Source organism: Colius striatus, chromosome 17 (genome assembly GCF_028858725.1).
Source record: "Colius striatus isolate bColStr4 chromosome 17, bColStr4.1.hap1, whole genome shotgun sequence".
NCBI classification, from domain to species: Eukaryota; Metazoa; Chordata; class Aves; order Coliiformes; family Coliidae; genus Colius; species Colius striatus.
The window spans coordinates 2934733-2948439 of NC_084775.1; the positions used below are offsets into that span (position 1 = coordinate 2934733).

At 65.9% G+C, this 13707-nt stretch overlaps 2 protein-coding genes across 3 annotated transcripts; one reads left to right on the top strand and one right to left on the bottom strand.

The window, feature by feature from the left end:
* Nucleotides 1–519: 519 nt before the first annotated feature.
* On the bottom strand, nt 520–5031 carry TCN2 (transcobalamin 2). Its single transcript, XM_062009915.1, has 10 exons — nt 3900–5031; nt 3156–3342; nt 3027–3074; nt 2387–2529; nt 2099–2260; nt 1829–2004; nt 1326–1500; nt 1023–1215; nt 727–848; nt 520–629 (listed from the first exon to the last, which is right to left on the bottom strand). Exons 1-10 carry the CDS (start codon nt 4369–4371, stop codon nt 568–570), a joined length of 1740 nt encoding a protein of 579 aa, XP_061865899.1. The 5' UTR covers nt 4372–5031; the 3' UTR covers nt 520–567.
* PES1 (pescadillo ribosomal biogenesis factor 1) lies at nt 4577–13509 on the top strand. Of its 2 annotated transcripts, none has more exons than XM_062009914.1 (15): nt 4577–4659; nt 5914–5993; nt 6264–6417; nt 6511–6620; nt 7797–7968; nt 8162–8251; nt 9604–9720; nt 9888–9965; nt 10351–10440; nt 10630–10760; nt 10852–10977; nt 11100–11284; nt 11363–11514; nt 11735–11902; nt 12873–13509. In XM_062009914.1, the coding sequence occupies exons 5-15, from the start codon at nt 7846–7848 to the stop codon at nt 12957–12959; spliced, it is 1347 nt and encodes a 448-aa protein (XP_061865898.1). In that variant the 5' UTR covers nt 4577–4659; nt 5914–5993; nt 6264–6417; nt 6511–6620; nt 7797–7845; the 3' UTR covers nt 12960–13509. The 2 variants fall into 2 exon arrangements, with proteins under 2 accessions (XP_061865898.1, XP_061865897.1); XM_062009913.1 differs by lacking the exon at nt 4577–4659 and adding an exon at nt 5152–5420.
* Nucleotides 13510–13707: the final 198 nt, after the last annotated feature.

Here is a 13707-nt window from a genome sequence, read left to right on the forward strand (position 1 = left end):
CGTGTCCACAGGACCCAGGATGCTCTCATCGCACCGTGCCCACAGGACCCAGGATGCTCTCATCGCACCGTGCCCACAGGACCCAGGATGCTCTCATCGCACCGTGTCCACAGGACCCAGGATGCTCTCATCGCACTGAGCCCGCAGGACCCAGGATGCTCTCATCGCACCGAGCCCGCGGGACGCAGGGTGCTCTCATCGCACCGTGTCCACAGGACCCAGGGTGCTCTCATCGCACCGAGCCCGCGGGACGCAGGGTGCTCTCATCGCACCGTGTCCACAGGACCCAGGATGCTCTCATCGCACCGAGCCCGCAGGACCCAGGATGCTCTCATCGCACCGAGCCCGCAGGACCCAGGGTGCTCTCATCGCACCGTGCCCGCGGGACCCAGGGTGCTCTCATCGCACCGTGCCCACAGGACATGGGGCATCGTGTCTCACTCCCCTCCACACCCCAAGGAGGATTTGAGGTGCCGGCAGACACGGCTCTGGGAAAGCAAGAGGCATGGAGGCGGCAGGTCCTGTGCCCAGCGTGGGCGTTTCATTGCCGTTGTCCCTCCCCGGCCGCTACCACTTGCTCAGGCGCAGGATGAGGGTCTCCCCGTCCTGAGGTCTGTATTCAGCAACACCTATGGACAGAAGGACAGTGGCTCCAGGTGGGAGAGAGGCCGTGGGGCTGCCCAGGACCCCCAGTGCCTGCCCAGGGACCCCCCATCCATCACTCACCCATCTGCAAGCTGGTGCTGGGGGCACTGAGGAGCTGCCAGTAGCTCCGCTCCCGGTGCTGGGCCTCCATCCCCAGCACCCTGCTGAGATACACACCCTGGGGGGTGTCCTGGGTGTCAAACCTGTGGAGTGGGAGCAGGAGTGAGGGTCCGGCCCCAGCGCTGCTGCCAAGAGAGCCAGACGCTGGGGAGCTGGGTGAGCCCGTGGCACGGGTGCTGAGCGACGTGTCCACTCCAGGCCTGGCACCCAAACACCCCAGAGGGTGCCCCTGCCCCGGCACACGGGGCCACACGTACGTGAAGTCGTGGGGCTCCTGCGCGGCGGCCGCCTTGAGCACGTCCAGCAGGGAGGTGCCAGCGGGCACAGGCACCGGGCGGTCGTAAAGCTGGTGCTGGGGGCACCGTGGCTCGGGACACTCCACCACCAGCCGCACCGTCACGTTCCCCGGCCCCTCGGCCAGCGGCTCAGCGCTGCTGGGCACCAGCGTGTCTGCGGGAAGGGAACGGCCACGGCACCGATGGGCACGATGGCGGCCGCACCAGCGTGGGGGCAGCAGTGCCAACCCCACCCCGGCCCCCCGTGTTGCCCCCAGCTCCTACCCAGCTCCTCCCGGCAGCGCAGGGCAGCGATGTGCAGGTAGGAGTGGCCGTGCAGCACCGGCAGCGCCTGTGCCATGGTGGCGGCCGTGCCGAAGGCGTCCAGGTGCTGCAGCAGCGCAGCCATGGCCCGGCCGTACGCCGGCAGCGCCCGGCACTTGTGGCTGGCAACAAACACCTGGGAACAGGAGAGATGGAGGCGTTGGGGCAGCAGCCTGAGGCGGGGCAGGGCCCTGGGCTGCGGGCACCACGCTGCTGCCGGGCATGAGGGCACCCAATGCCTCTGTCTGCATCCGCAGACACACCTGCACCCATGTCTGCACATGCACCCACGCCTGCCTGTGCCTCTGCCTGTGCTCACACCCACACCTGCACCTAGCCTGTGCCTGCACCCGTGTCCCAAAACCCCACCCACAACCCCAACCACCCTGCCCCGTGTCCCACACCCGCTCCTGCAGCCCCCCTCCCCTGTGCCCACCCCAGGGCCCCCCACACACAGTGCCCACCTGCATGGCCCACGGGGTGCTGTAGATGTTGCCGATGAGGCCATCCTGCCCCTGTGCCTCCACCATCCTCGCCCTCAGCCTGCGCCGGGCCGCCCGCAGCTCAGCCGCCAGCCGGGACCTCACCAGCCGCTCGCGCTCCAGGCAGGTGAAGGCCACGGCCACCACGGCTTCCGTGTCTGCAGGGACACGGCGTCACCGTGGCATCACCCCCAGCCCTGGGCTGCCCCTGCCCCAGGCCTGCCCTTACCCACGGCCCCGGGCTGCCCTTACCCACGGCGCTGCCGGCGGCATGCCCGAAGCTGCCGTGGTGCTCGGCGGCCAGGAGCCGGCGGATCACCTCCTCCCGCACCCGCTTGTGGTGGACACACAGCGCCAGCACGCCCAGCCCATACTGGTAGTAACTGGTGAGGGGGTGGCCGTGGTGCCGGGAGCCTGGGGATGAGGGGGCAGGTCAGTCAGTAGGTCAGGGTCAGTGTGTCAGGGTCAGTGTGTCAGCAGGATGAGCCACTGGCACATGGTTGGGTGCCCGTGGCAGTGGCCCCATGGGGGTGGCCTCACCTGCCCAGTCCTCCTCCAGGTAGTACTTGAGCCAGGTGATGAGCGAGCGCTGGGCCGCAGGGTCTGGTGGGGGGCACGTGGCTCGCAGCCCCAGCAGGTACAGGGCCAAGTGCCCCGTCTCCGGCCACTCCGGCTCCAGGCTCCTGTGAGGCAGCAGCACCACAGCCCTCAGCTGAGTCCACACCACGGGGCACACACAGACACAGACAGAGATGCAGACAGACACAGAGGTACAGACACACACACAGACACAGAGACACACAGACACAGAGATGCAGACAGACAGACACACACAGACACACACACAGACATACACACACAGAGATACAGACACACACACAGAGACACACAGACACAGAGATGCAGACACACAGACACACTCACACAGACACAGAGATGCAGACAGACACAGAGGTACAGACACAGACACGCAGACACAGACACGCAGACACAGAGATGCACACACACACAGAGACACACACACAGACATACACACAGAGATACAGACACACACAGAGACACAGAGACACAGAGAGAGATGCAGACAGACACACACACACACAGACAGAGACACACAGACACAGAGACACACAGAGATACACACACCCCCACACCCCCATTCACCCCCCCCCGCACGTACGTTGTGTTGTAGGGCGCGGCATGGGGTCGGTCATCTGCCTGCAGGCTCCTGCGGGGTCCGGGTGTCAGTGGAGGGGCCGCGGGGCCATCCCCGGCGGCACACGGTGCCCCACACTCCCCCCGGACCTACCGGCTGTAGCGGCGCTGGAAGCCGTCCCGCAGCCGCTCCAGGTACCGCTGCTCCCCGCGCAGGTCGTGCTCAGCGCCCAGGCGAAGGGCCAGGTAGACGCTGGGGTCGGGGTCCCGGGTCGGGTCCTCTGCCAGCCCCAGCAGCCGAGCGCTCAGCTCCCGCACCGCTGCCGCCTGCCCCGGCGCTTCTGCCCAGCCCGGCCCCGGACAGAGGGAGCGGAGGGTGAGGGAGGGCAGGAGGGAACGAGCCCACCCCGGGCACCCGGCGCCGCTTGAGCAGAGCCCGGCAGCCCAAGCCCGCCACGCGCCCCTCCTTCCAGCCCCAAATCCTCGAGTTTTCCCCCCCAAAATGAGGAAGAAACAAAATAAAGTTGGTGGTACGAAGCGGGAGCCCCAAGCCCGGGGGGCTGGGGGAGCTGCTGGCGTTGCATCCCTGTCCCCGGGACCCCTCCGGTGCGGAAGCTGCGGGCGCAGGAGCGGGACGGGGTAGTGGCGATGAGACAAAGGAGAGCTCAGCACTCACTGGACAGGCTTCACGTCCTGCCCTGGTGCCGCCCCTCCACAGCCCCGCTCCTCCGGCACCTCTCCCCCGCCACAGCCCCGCTCCTCGGGCACCTCTCCCCTGCCACAGCCCCGCTCCTCGGGCACCTCTCCCCCGCCACAGCCCGCTCCGGGCACCGTCCCGCACGGGCGAGCCGGCGGCGGGGTCCCGCGGCGGGAGGCGGCGGCCGAGCCCCGGACTCACCGCAGAGCCGGGCGGGCGGCACCGCGGTCAGCAGCAGGACGAGGAGCGGGAGCGGCCGCATGCTGCAGCGGGAGCCCGGAGCCCGGCAGCCGCGGGAGGAGCGCGCCGGGCCGCTGCCGGGGGACGGGAAGGTGTCACAAGGGGCCGTTTCCGCACAGCGGGGCCGAGTCAGCAGAAACGGGAGAGGACTTGGGCCGGAGCCGCCCCGCGCCGGGGCAGAAACGAAGCGCTGACGGCCGCTCTTCCCTCCCGGCTGCCTGACCCGGCACGAACCGCGGCAGCACTGGGGCCTCCGTGCCCTCAGCCGGGGCAGCCGGACCCCGGCGGGGTCAGAACGACCGGGCAGAGGCGGCCCAGGGCAAAAATAAACGGAGGAACCCCCGCTGTATCCTGTGCCTCCGCCTCCCAGCCCCTGCGCCCTCCCCCCGCAGCCGCTGCCCGCTTGGGACGGCGGGTCACTGGGAGCGAGCATTGATCAGCCCAGCCCCAGGGGGAAATAGGGGGTGCCGAAGCTCCAGAGGTAAACCGCTGTAGCTCCGCGCTCTCGCGGCGCTGCCCGGGGATGCCTGAGCGCAGGTGACGGCGAGACGGCCGGTGCGGACCCCACAAACCGCCTGCGCCTGGCAGGGGCTGAGGAGGGGGCTCCTGCCTCCGCCGCCCCCAGCGCACAGCAGGGACCCGCAGCTCGGGCAGGGGGCACCCACGGGTGTCCCCCAGGGAGGGGACGTGCCCTCCCCCACGGCCAGGGCACCGGGGCTGGGTGAGTGACGCAGGAGCAGCTCGGCCGGAGCAGCCGGAGCAGCCGGGCAGGGGAGGGCACGGCACAGCCCCGCAGCGTCCCTGTGGCCGTGAGTGAAGGGCCCAGCACCGAACAGCCCTGGAGCGGCAGGCTCCGCAGGGCCAGCACAGGGGACAGTGGCCAGGCTGCCCGTGGCCGCTCGTCCCGCCGGGCACGCTGCTGGCTGCTGCCCAGCCGCTGGCACCAGCCCCCGGGCCGTTCCCAGCGCCTGTGCCCCTGCGGCTGCCTGTGCCTGGGGTGGCCCCAGGGCAGACCCGGCGCTGGGCCTTGTTGAGCCTCGTCCCCGTGGCCTCGGCGCACGGCGCCGGCCTGGCCGGGTCCCTCCCGCTCCGCGCCGGGCCGGGCCGGGCCGGGCCACACGCGGGACTCGGGACGCGCCGGTCCCGGGGCGGCGCCAGGCGCCGCATCCCGACGTGCCCCGCGCCGCCGCGCACAATCCCGGCGTGCCCAGCGCCATAGGACCCCTGGTGCCAGGCCGCGCGGGCTGCCCGCGCCGCGCCTGCCCGAGCTCCGCCCGTCCCTTGCCCGCCCCGTGTCCCCTTCCCGCTCCGCGCTCCCTTCCCTCTGCCCGCTCCGTTCCCCGTGACGAGAGCGGAGCGGCTGCGGTTGCGGCGTGCCGGCGGCGGAGGGCGCAGGCAGGCCGAGAGGCAGGCCGGGGCCCTACGGTGCGGTGGCAGCACGCGGGCGGCGGCGGAGCCATGGGCGGCGTGGAGAAGCGGAAGGTACCGCGGGGCGCCCGGCCCGGCCCCGCACCCCCCCCGGCCCCCAACCCCCCCCCCGGCCCGGCCCCGCACCCCCCGGCCCGGCCCCACCGCAGCCCCGGCCCCGCCGCGCCACCCCGGCCCGGCCCCGCACTCCCCCGGCCCGGCCCCGCACCCCCCGGCCCGGCCCCACCGCAGCCCCGGCCCCGCCGCGCCCCCCCGGGCCGGCACCCCCCGCTGCGGGGCCGCGTTCACGCTCCCCGATCCCCACCGTGTCGCTCCCCGCCAGGTCCCGGTGCCACTTAGCCCCGGGGCCCGTGCCCGTCCCCCCATGCCGTGACACCCGGTGCCGCCTGTGCCCGGTGGCCCCGCTCCGCGCATCCCCCCGCTCGCAGCGGTTGCCGTTTCTCCTCCGTCTCCATTCCCCCGGTGGCTCCGGGGCTGCCTCTCTCGCCTCCCGGTGCCTGGGCTCGCCCCGTCCCGAGCCCTCCCCGACTCCCCCATCTCTCCCCAGTACGAGCGCGGAGCCGCCACCAACTACATCACCCGCAACAGGGCGCGGAAGAAGCTGCAGCTGAGCCTGCCCGACTTCAGGTGCGCCCGGGACAGCCTTGGACCCCCCCCGGGACCCTGAACCGCCTGCCCGGGAGCCCTGAGCAGCCCCCTCCCACCGGGCCCCAGCCCTGGCAGGCCCATGGGGTGGCTGTTGGCCTCGGGAGCAGGGTGGGGGTGTCCTGCCTGTCAGCAGGGTTCAAGTTGCCAAGGGTTGGAGCTTCCCCCCGACCTGAGGGGTGGCATTGCTGCAGGGGGGCCCTGGGGTGCTCTGCCTCTGGTGGGTGCTCTGACCCTTCTTGCCCTTCCCAGGCGCCTCTGCATCCTGAAGGGGATTTACCCCCATGAGCCCAAGCACAAGAAGAAGGTGAACAAAGGCTCCACAGCACCCAGGACCTTCTACCTCCTCAAGGATATCAAATTCCTCCTCCACGAGCCCATTGTCAACAAGTTTCGGGAGTATAAGGTGACTGATCCTGCAGGAGCCCCCCAGGGTGCTGCCTGAGGGGCTGCTGGGGGCTCAGCCCCCCACAGAGCCCTTGAGCTGCCTCCCCCACAGGTGTTTGTGAGGAAGCTCAGGAAGGCCTATGGGAAGAGCGAGTGGAGCACTGTAGACCGTCTGAAGGCCAACAAGCCCACCTACAAGCTTGACCACATCGTGAAGGAGAGGTGAGGCCCAGCAGAGCTGCCCTTTAGTGAAGGGAGGAGCTTCCCCCTGCAGCCACCTGGACTTGTGGAGCCTCCCTGTGTCTCTATTTAGGAATCCATCTCCTGTGAGTTGTGTTCTGAGGGCTTTAGAACCACAGAACCATTCTGGTTGGCAAAGCCCTTCCAGCTCCTGCAGTCCCAGCACTCCCCTCCCCTGCCCAGCCCAGCACTGACACCCGGCCCTCAGCACCTCAGCTCCATGGCTTTGGGGTCCCTCTAGGGCTGGGCACTGCCCCAGCTCCCTGGGCAGCCTGGCACAGGGGCTGACACCCCTCTCAGGCAAACAGTTCTGCCTCAGCTCCAACCTCAACCTCCCCTGGGGCATCTCCAGCCCCTTTCCTCTTGTTACTGGGGAGCAGAGTCTGACCCCCAGCTCCCTGCAGCCTCCTGTCAGGGAGTGTCAGAGAGTGCTGCTGTCTCCCCTCAGCCTCCTCTTCTCCAGGCTCAACACCCCCATTCCCTCAGCCCCTCCCCAGCCCTCTTGTGCTCCAGCCCCTTCCCCAGCTCTGTGCCCAGCTCTGGCCACGCTGCAGCCCCTCAGTGTCCCTGTGGCAGTGAGTGAGGGGCCCAGCACTGAGCACAGCCCTGGAGCTGCAGCCTCCCCAGTGCTGAGTAAAGGGTGCTGAGTCCTGCTCTTGCCCAGCTTTGCCATGGCCTTCACAGAGTCCCTGTGCCACCAGCATGCCCAGCCCTGCTGGGAGGAACTGCTGCTCCTGCACACATCAGAGCCTGCACACAGAGGGCTGGCAGCAGGGTCTTGTGTGGCAGCCTGCAGAGCTCTCCCTGCCCAGGCTTTGGGGGTGGCTCTGGATCTCCAGAGCTCACTGTGAAGGGGGCTCAGTGGGTCCAGGCTGAGCTTCCCCCACGCTCAGTCCCTCTGGGTGTCCTGAAACCTCTTTAGCAGAGCAGTTGCTGTGCCCTCCCCAGGGTGGTTCCTGACACCCCAGAGAGTTGCTTGGTGGTCCTGGTTGGCCCACAACCTCCCTGGTGCCCAGCAGGGCCACCCCACCCCTGCAGGTCCCGCTTTGGCTGGGATGTGCAGGAGCTGGCTGCTCCACACTGCCCGTTCCTTCCTGACACAGCAGCCTTTGGGGTGTGCAGACAGGCTGCCTGTGAGTGCCCCCTGCTCCTCCCCAGGTACCCCACCTTTGTGGATGCCCTGAGGGACCTGGATGATGCCCTGTCCATGTGTTTCCTGTTCTCCACCTTCCCCCGCACGGGCAAGTGCCACGTTCAGACTGTGCAGCTCTGCCGGCGCCTGGCGCTCGAGTTCCTCAACTACGTCATTGCGTCGCGCTCCCTGCGCAAGGTGGGTGCTGGGGGCACACGGGGGGCAGCCCCTGCGCCAGGGACGCTGCCACACAGCCAGCCTGGGGGCTGCTGGCCCTGAGGGCAGCTTGCCTGGGGAGAGGAGTCGCTTCAGGGGAGGGGTAACGAGGCCAAGGGCAAAGGAGCAGCCGTAGCCTTCCTCCCCCGTCAGCCCTCGCTCTGTTCCCTGCCAGGTTTTCCTCTCCATCAAGGGCATCTACTACCAGGCTGAGGTGCTGGGGCAGCCTGTCACCTGGATCACCCCTTATGCCTTTGCACATGATGTGAGTATGTGGGCAGAGCCTGGGGGGGCTGTGTGGCCCCTCTGACCTCATCCCTGTGCCTGGGGAGGGGGTGAGGGGGGTCCTGGGGCCGTGCACAGCTCGGAGTACTAGGGAATGGAGCATCTCAGGGGGACTGGGAGGGCATCTGTAGGGGGACATCTCATCAGGGGATGGAACATGTGTGTGAGGAGGAAAGGCTGCAGGGCCTGGGGCTGTTCAGCCTGGAGTAGAGAAGGCTGAGAGGGCACCTCATCAGTGCTGATCAATCCCTAAAGGGTGGGTGTTGAGAGGATGGGGCCAATGTTTGTTGTGTGGTGGCCAGCGCCAGGACAAGGGGGAACAGGCACAGGCTGGCACACAGGCAGTGCCACTGGCACAGGAGGAGAAGCTCCTTTGTTGCTGAGGGGAGGGAACCCTGGCCCAGGCTGCCCAGGGAGGGTGTGGAGGCTCCTTCTCAGGAGGTTTCCAAACCCACCTGGACACGTTCCTGTGCCCCCTGAGCCAGGGGAACCTGCTGTAGCAGGAGCTGGGCTGGAGGAGTTCTGCAGGGCCCTTCTCACCCCACCATGCTGGGATCTGTGATTGTAGCTGTGTGTGGACACCCCCCTCGTGCAGCCCTTGGGGGTCCCCTGTGCCAGGCAGTACCACTCTCCCTCAATGCTGGGTTTTTCTTGTCAATTATTAAAATGTACCTTATCAGCAATTAAAGATTAACCTGCAGGAAGCAGCCTGGTGACACTTAAGGAAGAGCCAGGTCAGCTCCTGCAGCCTCTGTTGTCGTGGTTCTGCCGTGTCCCGTGTGGGTCTGGGCACGTGGCCGGGTGAGGGGGGAGCTGTGGGTGCCTCTGTGCCAACATTACTGTGCAGAGTCCTTGACAGGCAGGAGCTCAGCAGTTCCACCTTGTTTTACTTCCCAGCTTGCCAGGGCTTGGCAGAGTTGGGTTGAGGCTTTTCAGCTTTGTGGGCCCTGCTGGGACTCCCCAGCATCCCCTCAGCCAGCCCATGTCCTTCCCAGCTGCTCACTCCCCTGAGTTTTGCCTGTTGTGGGGCTGACTGGCTCCCTGTTGGCTTTGGTTCCTTGTCCTGCTCTTGCCCAGCTTTGCCACTGCCTTTGCTTCTCACCTGGAGGAGCAGAGTCCCTGAGCCACCAGCATGCCCAGCCCTGATGGGAGGAGCAGGGCCTTGTGTGGCAGCCTGCAGAGCTCTCCCTGCCCAGGGTGGCTCTGGATCTCCAGACCTCACTGTGAAGAGGGCAGGATCCTTCTCCCTGTGTGGATGGGATGGGTCCCTGTCCCTGCAGAGCAGCCCCATGTCCTCTGTCCATGTGTGCTCACCCTGCCCTGTGCCCTCAGCACCCCACAGACGTGGATTACCGTGTCATGGCCACCTTCACTGAGTTTTACACCACGCTCCTGGGCTTCGTCAACTTTCGCCTCTACCAGTCCCTCAACCTGCTCTACCCACCCAAGGTGAGGCCACCACTCACCCTGGGACTGCCCTGTGCCAGCCTGAGCCTGGGCACACCCCGTGATGTGGGTGGTGGCAAGCCAGCTGGGGGCAGGGGAGAGGAGGGGGGAGGATGTTTTGGGGGCTATGGGTTTGGGAGCTGCTTCCTCAGCTTTCTGCTTCTCCCCAGATCGATGGCCAGGCTGATGGGGAGCTGAAGCCTGTGGAGGGCAAGGAGTATGCCATGGATTCAGAGAGCTACCTGGAGGTGAGGGGCACTGCCAGCACCGTGCTCTTGAGGCCCTGCCTGCAAACCTCCTGGTGTGAGGCTCTCAGTGTGTGGGCAATGAGGAGCAGAGCCACATCCCTGTGTGCTGGAGGGGGGTGTCCCAAACTCCTTGCCCCAGCCTCCTTGGCCCTGTGGGCTGGCCAAGGGAGGAGCTGTGCCTCAGGGCCACTGCCCACCCCTGCCTGGCAGGGAGCCCTCCAGAGCCTTGTGATGGGGGCTACAAGGTGGGACAAGACAGGGAGGAGGCTGGATATCTGTCTGCTCCCTTGGTCTTTTGACATCTTGCTCTGAGAAATGGCCTTTCTCTGTGAGGCTGCTCCTTCCCCCAAAGCCCTGATGCCTTCTTGGTCTCCTCTGGCTGCAGAAGCTGTCAGCCCTGAGCTCCAGCCTGGCCCGGGTGGTGGCACCAGCCCACGAGGACGACGTGGAGATGGATGAGTTCCCAGTGGAGGGGGTAAGAGCCTGGCATGGGGAGCTCAGCCCTGGCCTTGGCTGATCCTGTCTGTGTTGTCCTGTGCATCCAGCAGAGGCTGATGTGGTGCTGGGAAGGCCGGGCTGCAGGATGGGGATGGCATCTCCTTGCAGAGAGGGGCTTAGTGGGGGCTGTTCCTGGGGAGGAGGCTGAGTGCTGTGCTCTGAGCAGGAGACTGCAGAGCAGATGGATGCCAAGAAGAAGGAGCAGGAAGCCCTGGAGAAGCACAAAAAGCTGTTTGAGGGGCTGCGCTTCTTCCTCAACAGGGAAGTGCCTCGAGAGCCGTTGGCCTTCGTCATCCGGTACGTCATCCCAGCCTCCCTCTCACCTTTTGGAGGCCAGCCCCAAGGAGCCTCCCTGCCTGCCTGACTCCTTGGTGGCTTTTGCTGGCAGGTCTTTTGGTGGCCAGGTCTCCTGGGACAGGTCCCTGTGCATCGGTGCCACCTACGACGTGAGCGACCCCTCCATCACCCACCAGATCGTGGACAGGCCCAAGGTGGAGCAGCAGGTTGTTGGCAGGTGGGCTGAGGCAGGTGTAGCCCCGTGGGCTGGTGAATGTGCCACTCTCTGTGCCCTCCCCTGCAGCCCCAAGAGCCTGGGCTGGGAGGAGGAGGCCGAGCCCGTGCCCCTCTGCCCCACAGGTACTACCTGCAGCCGCAGTGGGTCTTTGACTCGGTCAATGCCAAGCTTTGCCTCCCTGTTGCTGACTATTTCCCTGGGGTGCTGCTTCCCCCTCACCTCTCGCCCTTCGTGACGGAGCAGGAAGGAGATTACGTCCCTCCTGAGAAGCTGAAGCTGTTGGCCCTGCAGAGGGGGGAGAAGCCAGGTGATGCCAAAGCCCCCAGCGTGGAGCCGGGTCCTGGGCCAGAGGCTGCTGTCCTGTGGGTAACAGGGGTCTCTGCAGGTGAGGAGAGTGAGGAGGAGGAGGAGGAGGAAGAGGAGGAGGAGCAAGATGATGATGACAAAGAAGAGGAGGAGGAGGAGGAAGATGAATCTGAAAAGGAAGAGGAGATGAAATTAAAGAAGATGGAAGAGCAGAAGACTCAGAGCACTAAGGTACAGTGCCCAGCAGCGGGGTGGGAGCCCCAGGAGGAGGCAACTCCAAGAGCCCTGCAGAGACCATTGCACTCTGGGGGCCTGGGCCAGCCACTGTTTGTGCTCAGGACCTGGTCTGGAGGGTACTGGGGATGGCTCCCAGGGAGTGGTGTGGAATCATCTGGCTCTGGGAGGAAGGACTGGAGGGTCCCAGGGCCCTGAGCTCACCGTGGCCCCACAGGCGCTTCCCGTGAAGGTGACGGCTGGCAGGGTGCGTGTGGAGGACAGGCAGCGCCTGGAGCAGGAGCAGCAGAGCGAGGAGAAGCGTCTGGCCATCATGATGATGAAGAAGAGGGAGAAATACCTCTACAAGAAGATCATGTTTGGCAAGAAGCGCAAAGTGCGAGAGGTACAAGCGTATGGCTGCTGCAGGCCGGGCCGCATCCTGCCTCAGGGCAGTGGGAGCAGCCTCTGCTCCAGCCTGTGCCAGTCCTGTGCCAGCTCCTTCTGCTCCTCTCTCTTTGAATGAAGGTGGTGTGGGGGTGAGGCCATGGGAGCCTCTTCCCTGGCATCACCAGGCTGCCATCCCATGACCCCTGTGCTGGGCCCTGGGGAGGCTGCAGCTCCAGGGCTGTGCTCAGTGCTGGGCCCCTCACTCACTGCCACAGGGACACTGAGGGGCTGCAGCTCCAGGGCTGTGCTCAGTGCTGGGCCCCTCACTCACTGCCACAGGGACACTGAGGGGCTGCAGCATGGCCAGAGCCGGGCACAGAGCTGGGGAAGGGGCTGGAGCACAAAGGTGCTGGGGAGGGGCTGAGGGAATGGGGGTGTTGAGCCTGGAGAAGAGGAGGCTGAGGGGACACAGCAGCACTCTCTGACACTCCCTGACAGGAGGCTGCAGGGAGCTGGGGGTCAGTCTCTGCTCCCCAGTAACAAGAGGAAATGAACTCCAGTTGCCCCAGGGGAGGTTGAGGTTGGAGCTGAGGCAGAACTGTTTCCCTGAGAGGGGTGTCAGCCCCTGTGCCAGGCTGCCCAGGGAGCTGGGGCAGTGCCCAGCCCTGGAGGGATCCCAAAGGTGTGAGGCTGAGGTGCTGAGGGCCAGGGGTTAGTGCTGGGCTGGGCAGGGGAGTGCTGGGACTGCAGGAGCTGGAAGGGCTTTGCCAACCCAAAGATTTTGTGATTCTATGACCCTGGCAGGGCAGAGCACTTTGTGCTCCCTCCAAGCTGTGGCTCTGCTCAGCAAGTGAAGCTCCTGCCCCTCTCGGTGCCCCAGGTCCATCTCCCACCTACAGCTGGAGGGGCTGGTGGGACTGAGGACAGAGCAGCCCATGGTCTCTGCACACTGCTCTGACTGGTTCTTTGGGGTGATTTCTCCACAGGCAAACAAACTTGCTGCCAAGAGGAAAGCCCATGACACTGCTGTCAAAGAGGAGAAGAAGAAAAGCAAGAAGGCCCGGCAAGCGTGAGGACCAGGGGCTCCCCGGGACGGACTGTGCCCTGCAGCCCCTTGCTTCTGGGTCAAAACCCCTCAGCCTTGTTCTTGGGACAGAAATGCTAAGTTAGAACATTTCCCATCTGTAAATAACCTTCTGCTGTGCCTTTCCCAGGGCTCTCTGACATGACCTGGCCTTGGGTGCAGGGTCACTGTCACCAAGGCTGTCCCAGGCACGCTGGTGTCACCTCTGCTCCCTGACCTGCAGAGGGGGCAAGCAAAGAGGAGGCCAAGGAGAGCCCCAGGCTCTTGCAGATTCCCCTGGGATCGTTATTTTTGAGTTTGCACAGCCTGGGTGGAGGAGCTGACCCCCATGGCAGAGCAGGAACTCTCCAGGGCTGCCCAGGGCTGGTTTTGGCACAGTGGGTGTTTTGGAGGCTCAACATAAAGCTCAGGCTTTGGTGGGGAGGAGTTGGCAGCAGAGCGGAGCGTGGCCTCTGCCCAGCCTGGCCTCTGCCCTCCCACCTGCGTGGTAGGCCCTACTCCTTATGTATTTCTACTCTTTATTAAATAAGATGATGGTTCCCTGGTGTCTGTGGTGTCTGTTCCCTCCTGGCCATGGCACAGCTGCTGTGTGTCAGCTCCTCTGCAGTGTGTGTGGGGCTGGAGGTGGCTCCTCACCCCATGCCCCAAAGCAGGCACAGCCAGATGCCACTGCAGTGCCCCCATACTACTGGAACTCAAGGAATCAGATGGGTTTTGTGTTGGAAATTAGCAGTTAC

Coding starts and splice junctions, on each gene's coding strand:
- PES1 (XM_062009913.1), top strand. CDS start 5,397: ATGGGCGGCGTGGAGAAGCGGAAG. Junction 6,418..6,510: donor ACAAGTTTCGGGAGTATAAG/GTGACTGATCCT, acceptor CCTCCCCCACAG/GTGTTTGTGAGGAAGCTCAG. Junction 11,285..11,362: donor GCAGAGGGGGGAGAAGCCAG/GTGATGCCAAAG, acceptor GGGTCTCTGCAG/GTGAGGAGAGTGAGGAGGAG.
- TCN2 (XM_062009915.1), bottom strand. CDS start 4,371: ATGCTCGCTCCCAGTGACCCGCCGTCCCAAGCGGGCAGCGGCTGCGGG. Junction 2,261..2,386: donor CCTGGAGGAGGACTGGGCAG/GTGAGGCCACCC, acceptor CCTCATCCCCAG/GCTCCCGGCACCACGGCCAC. Junction 1,216..1,325: donor GCGCTGCCGGGAGGAGCTGG/GTAGGAGCTGGG, acceptor CCCTTCCCGCAG/ACACGCTGGTGCCCAGCAGC.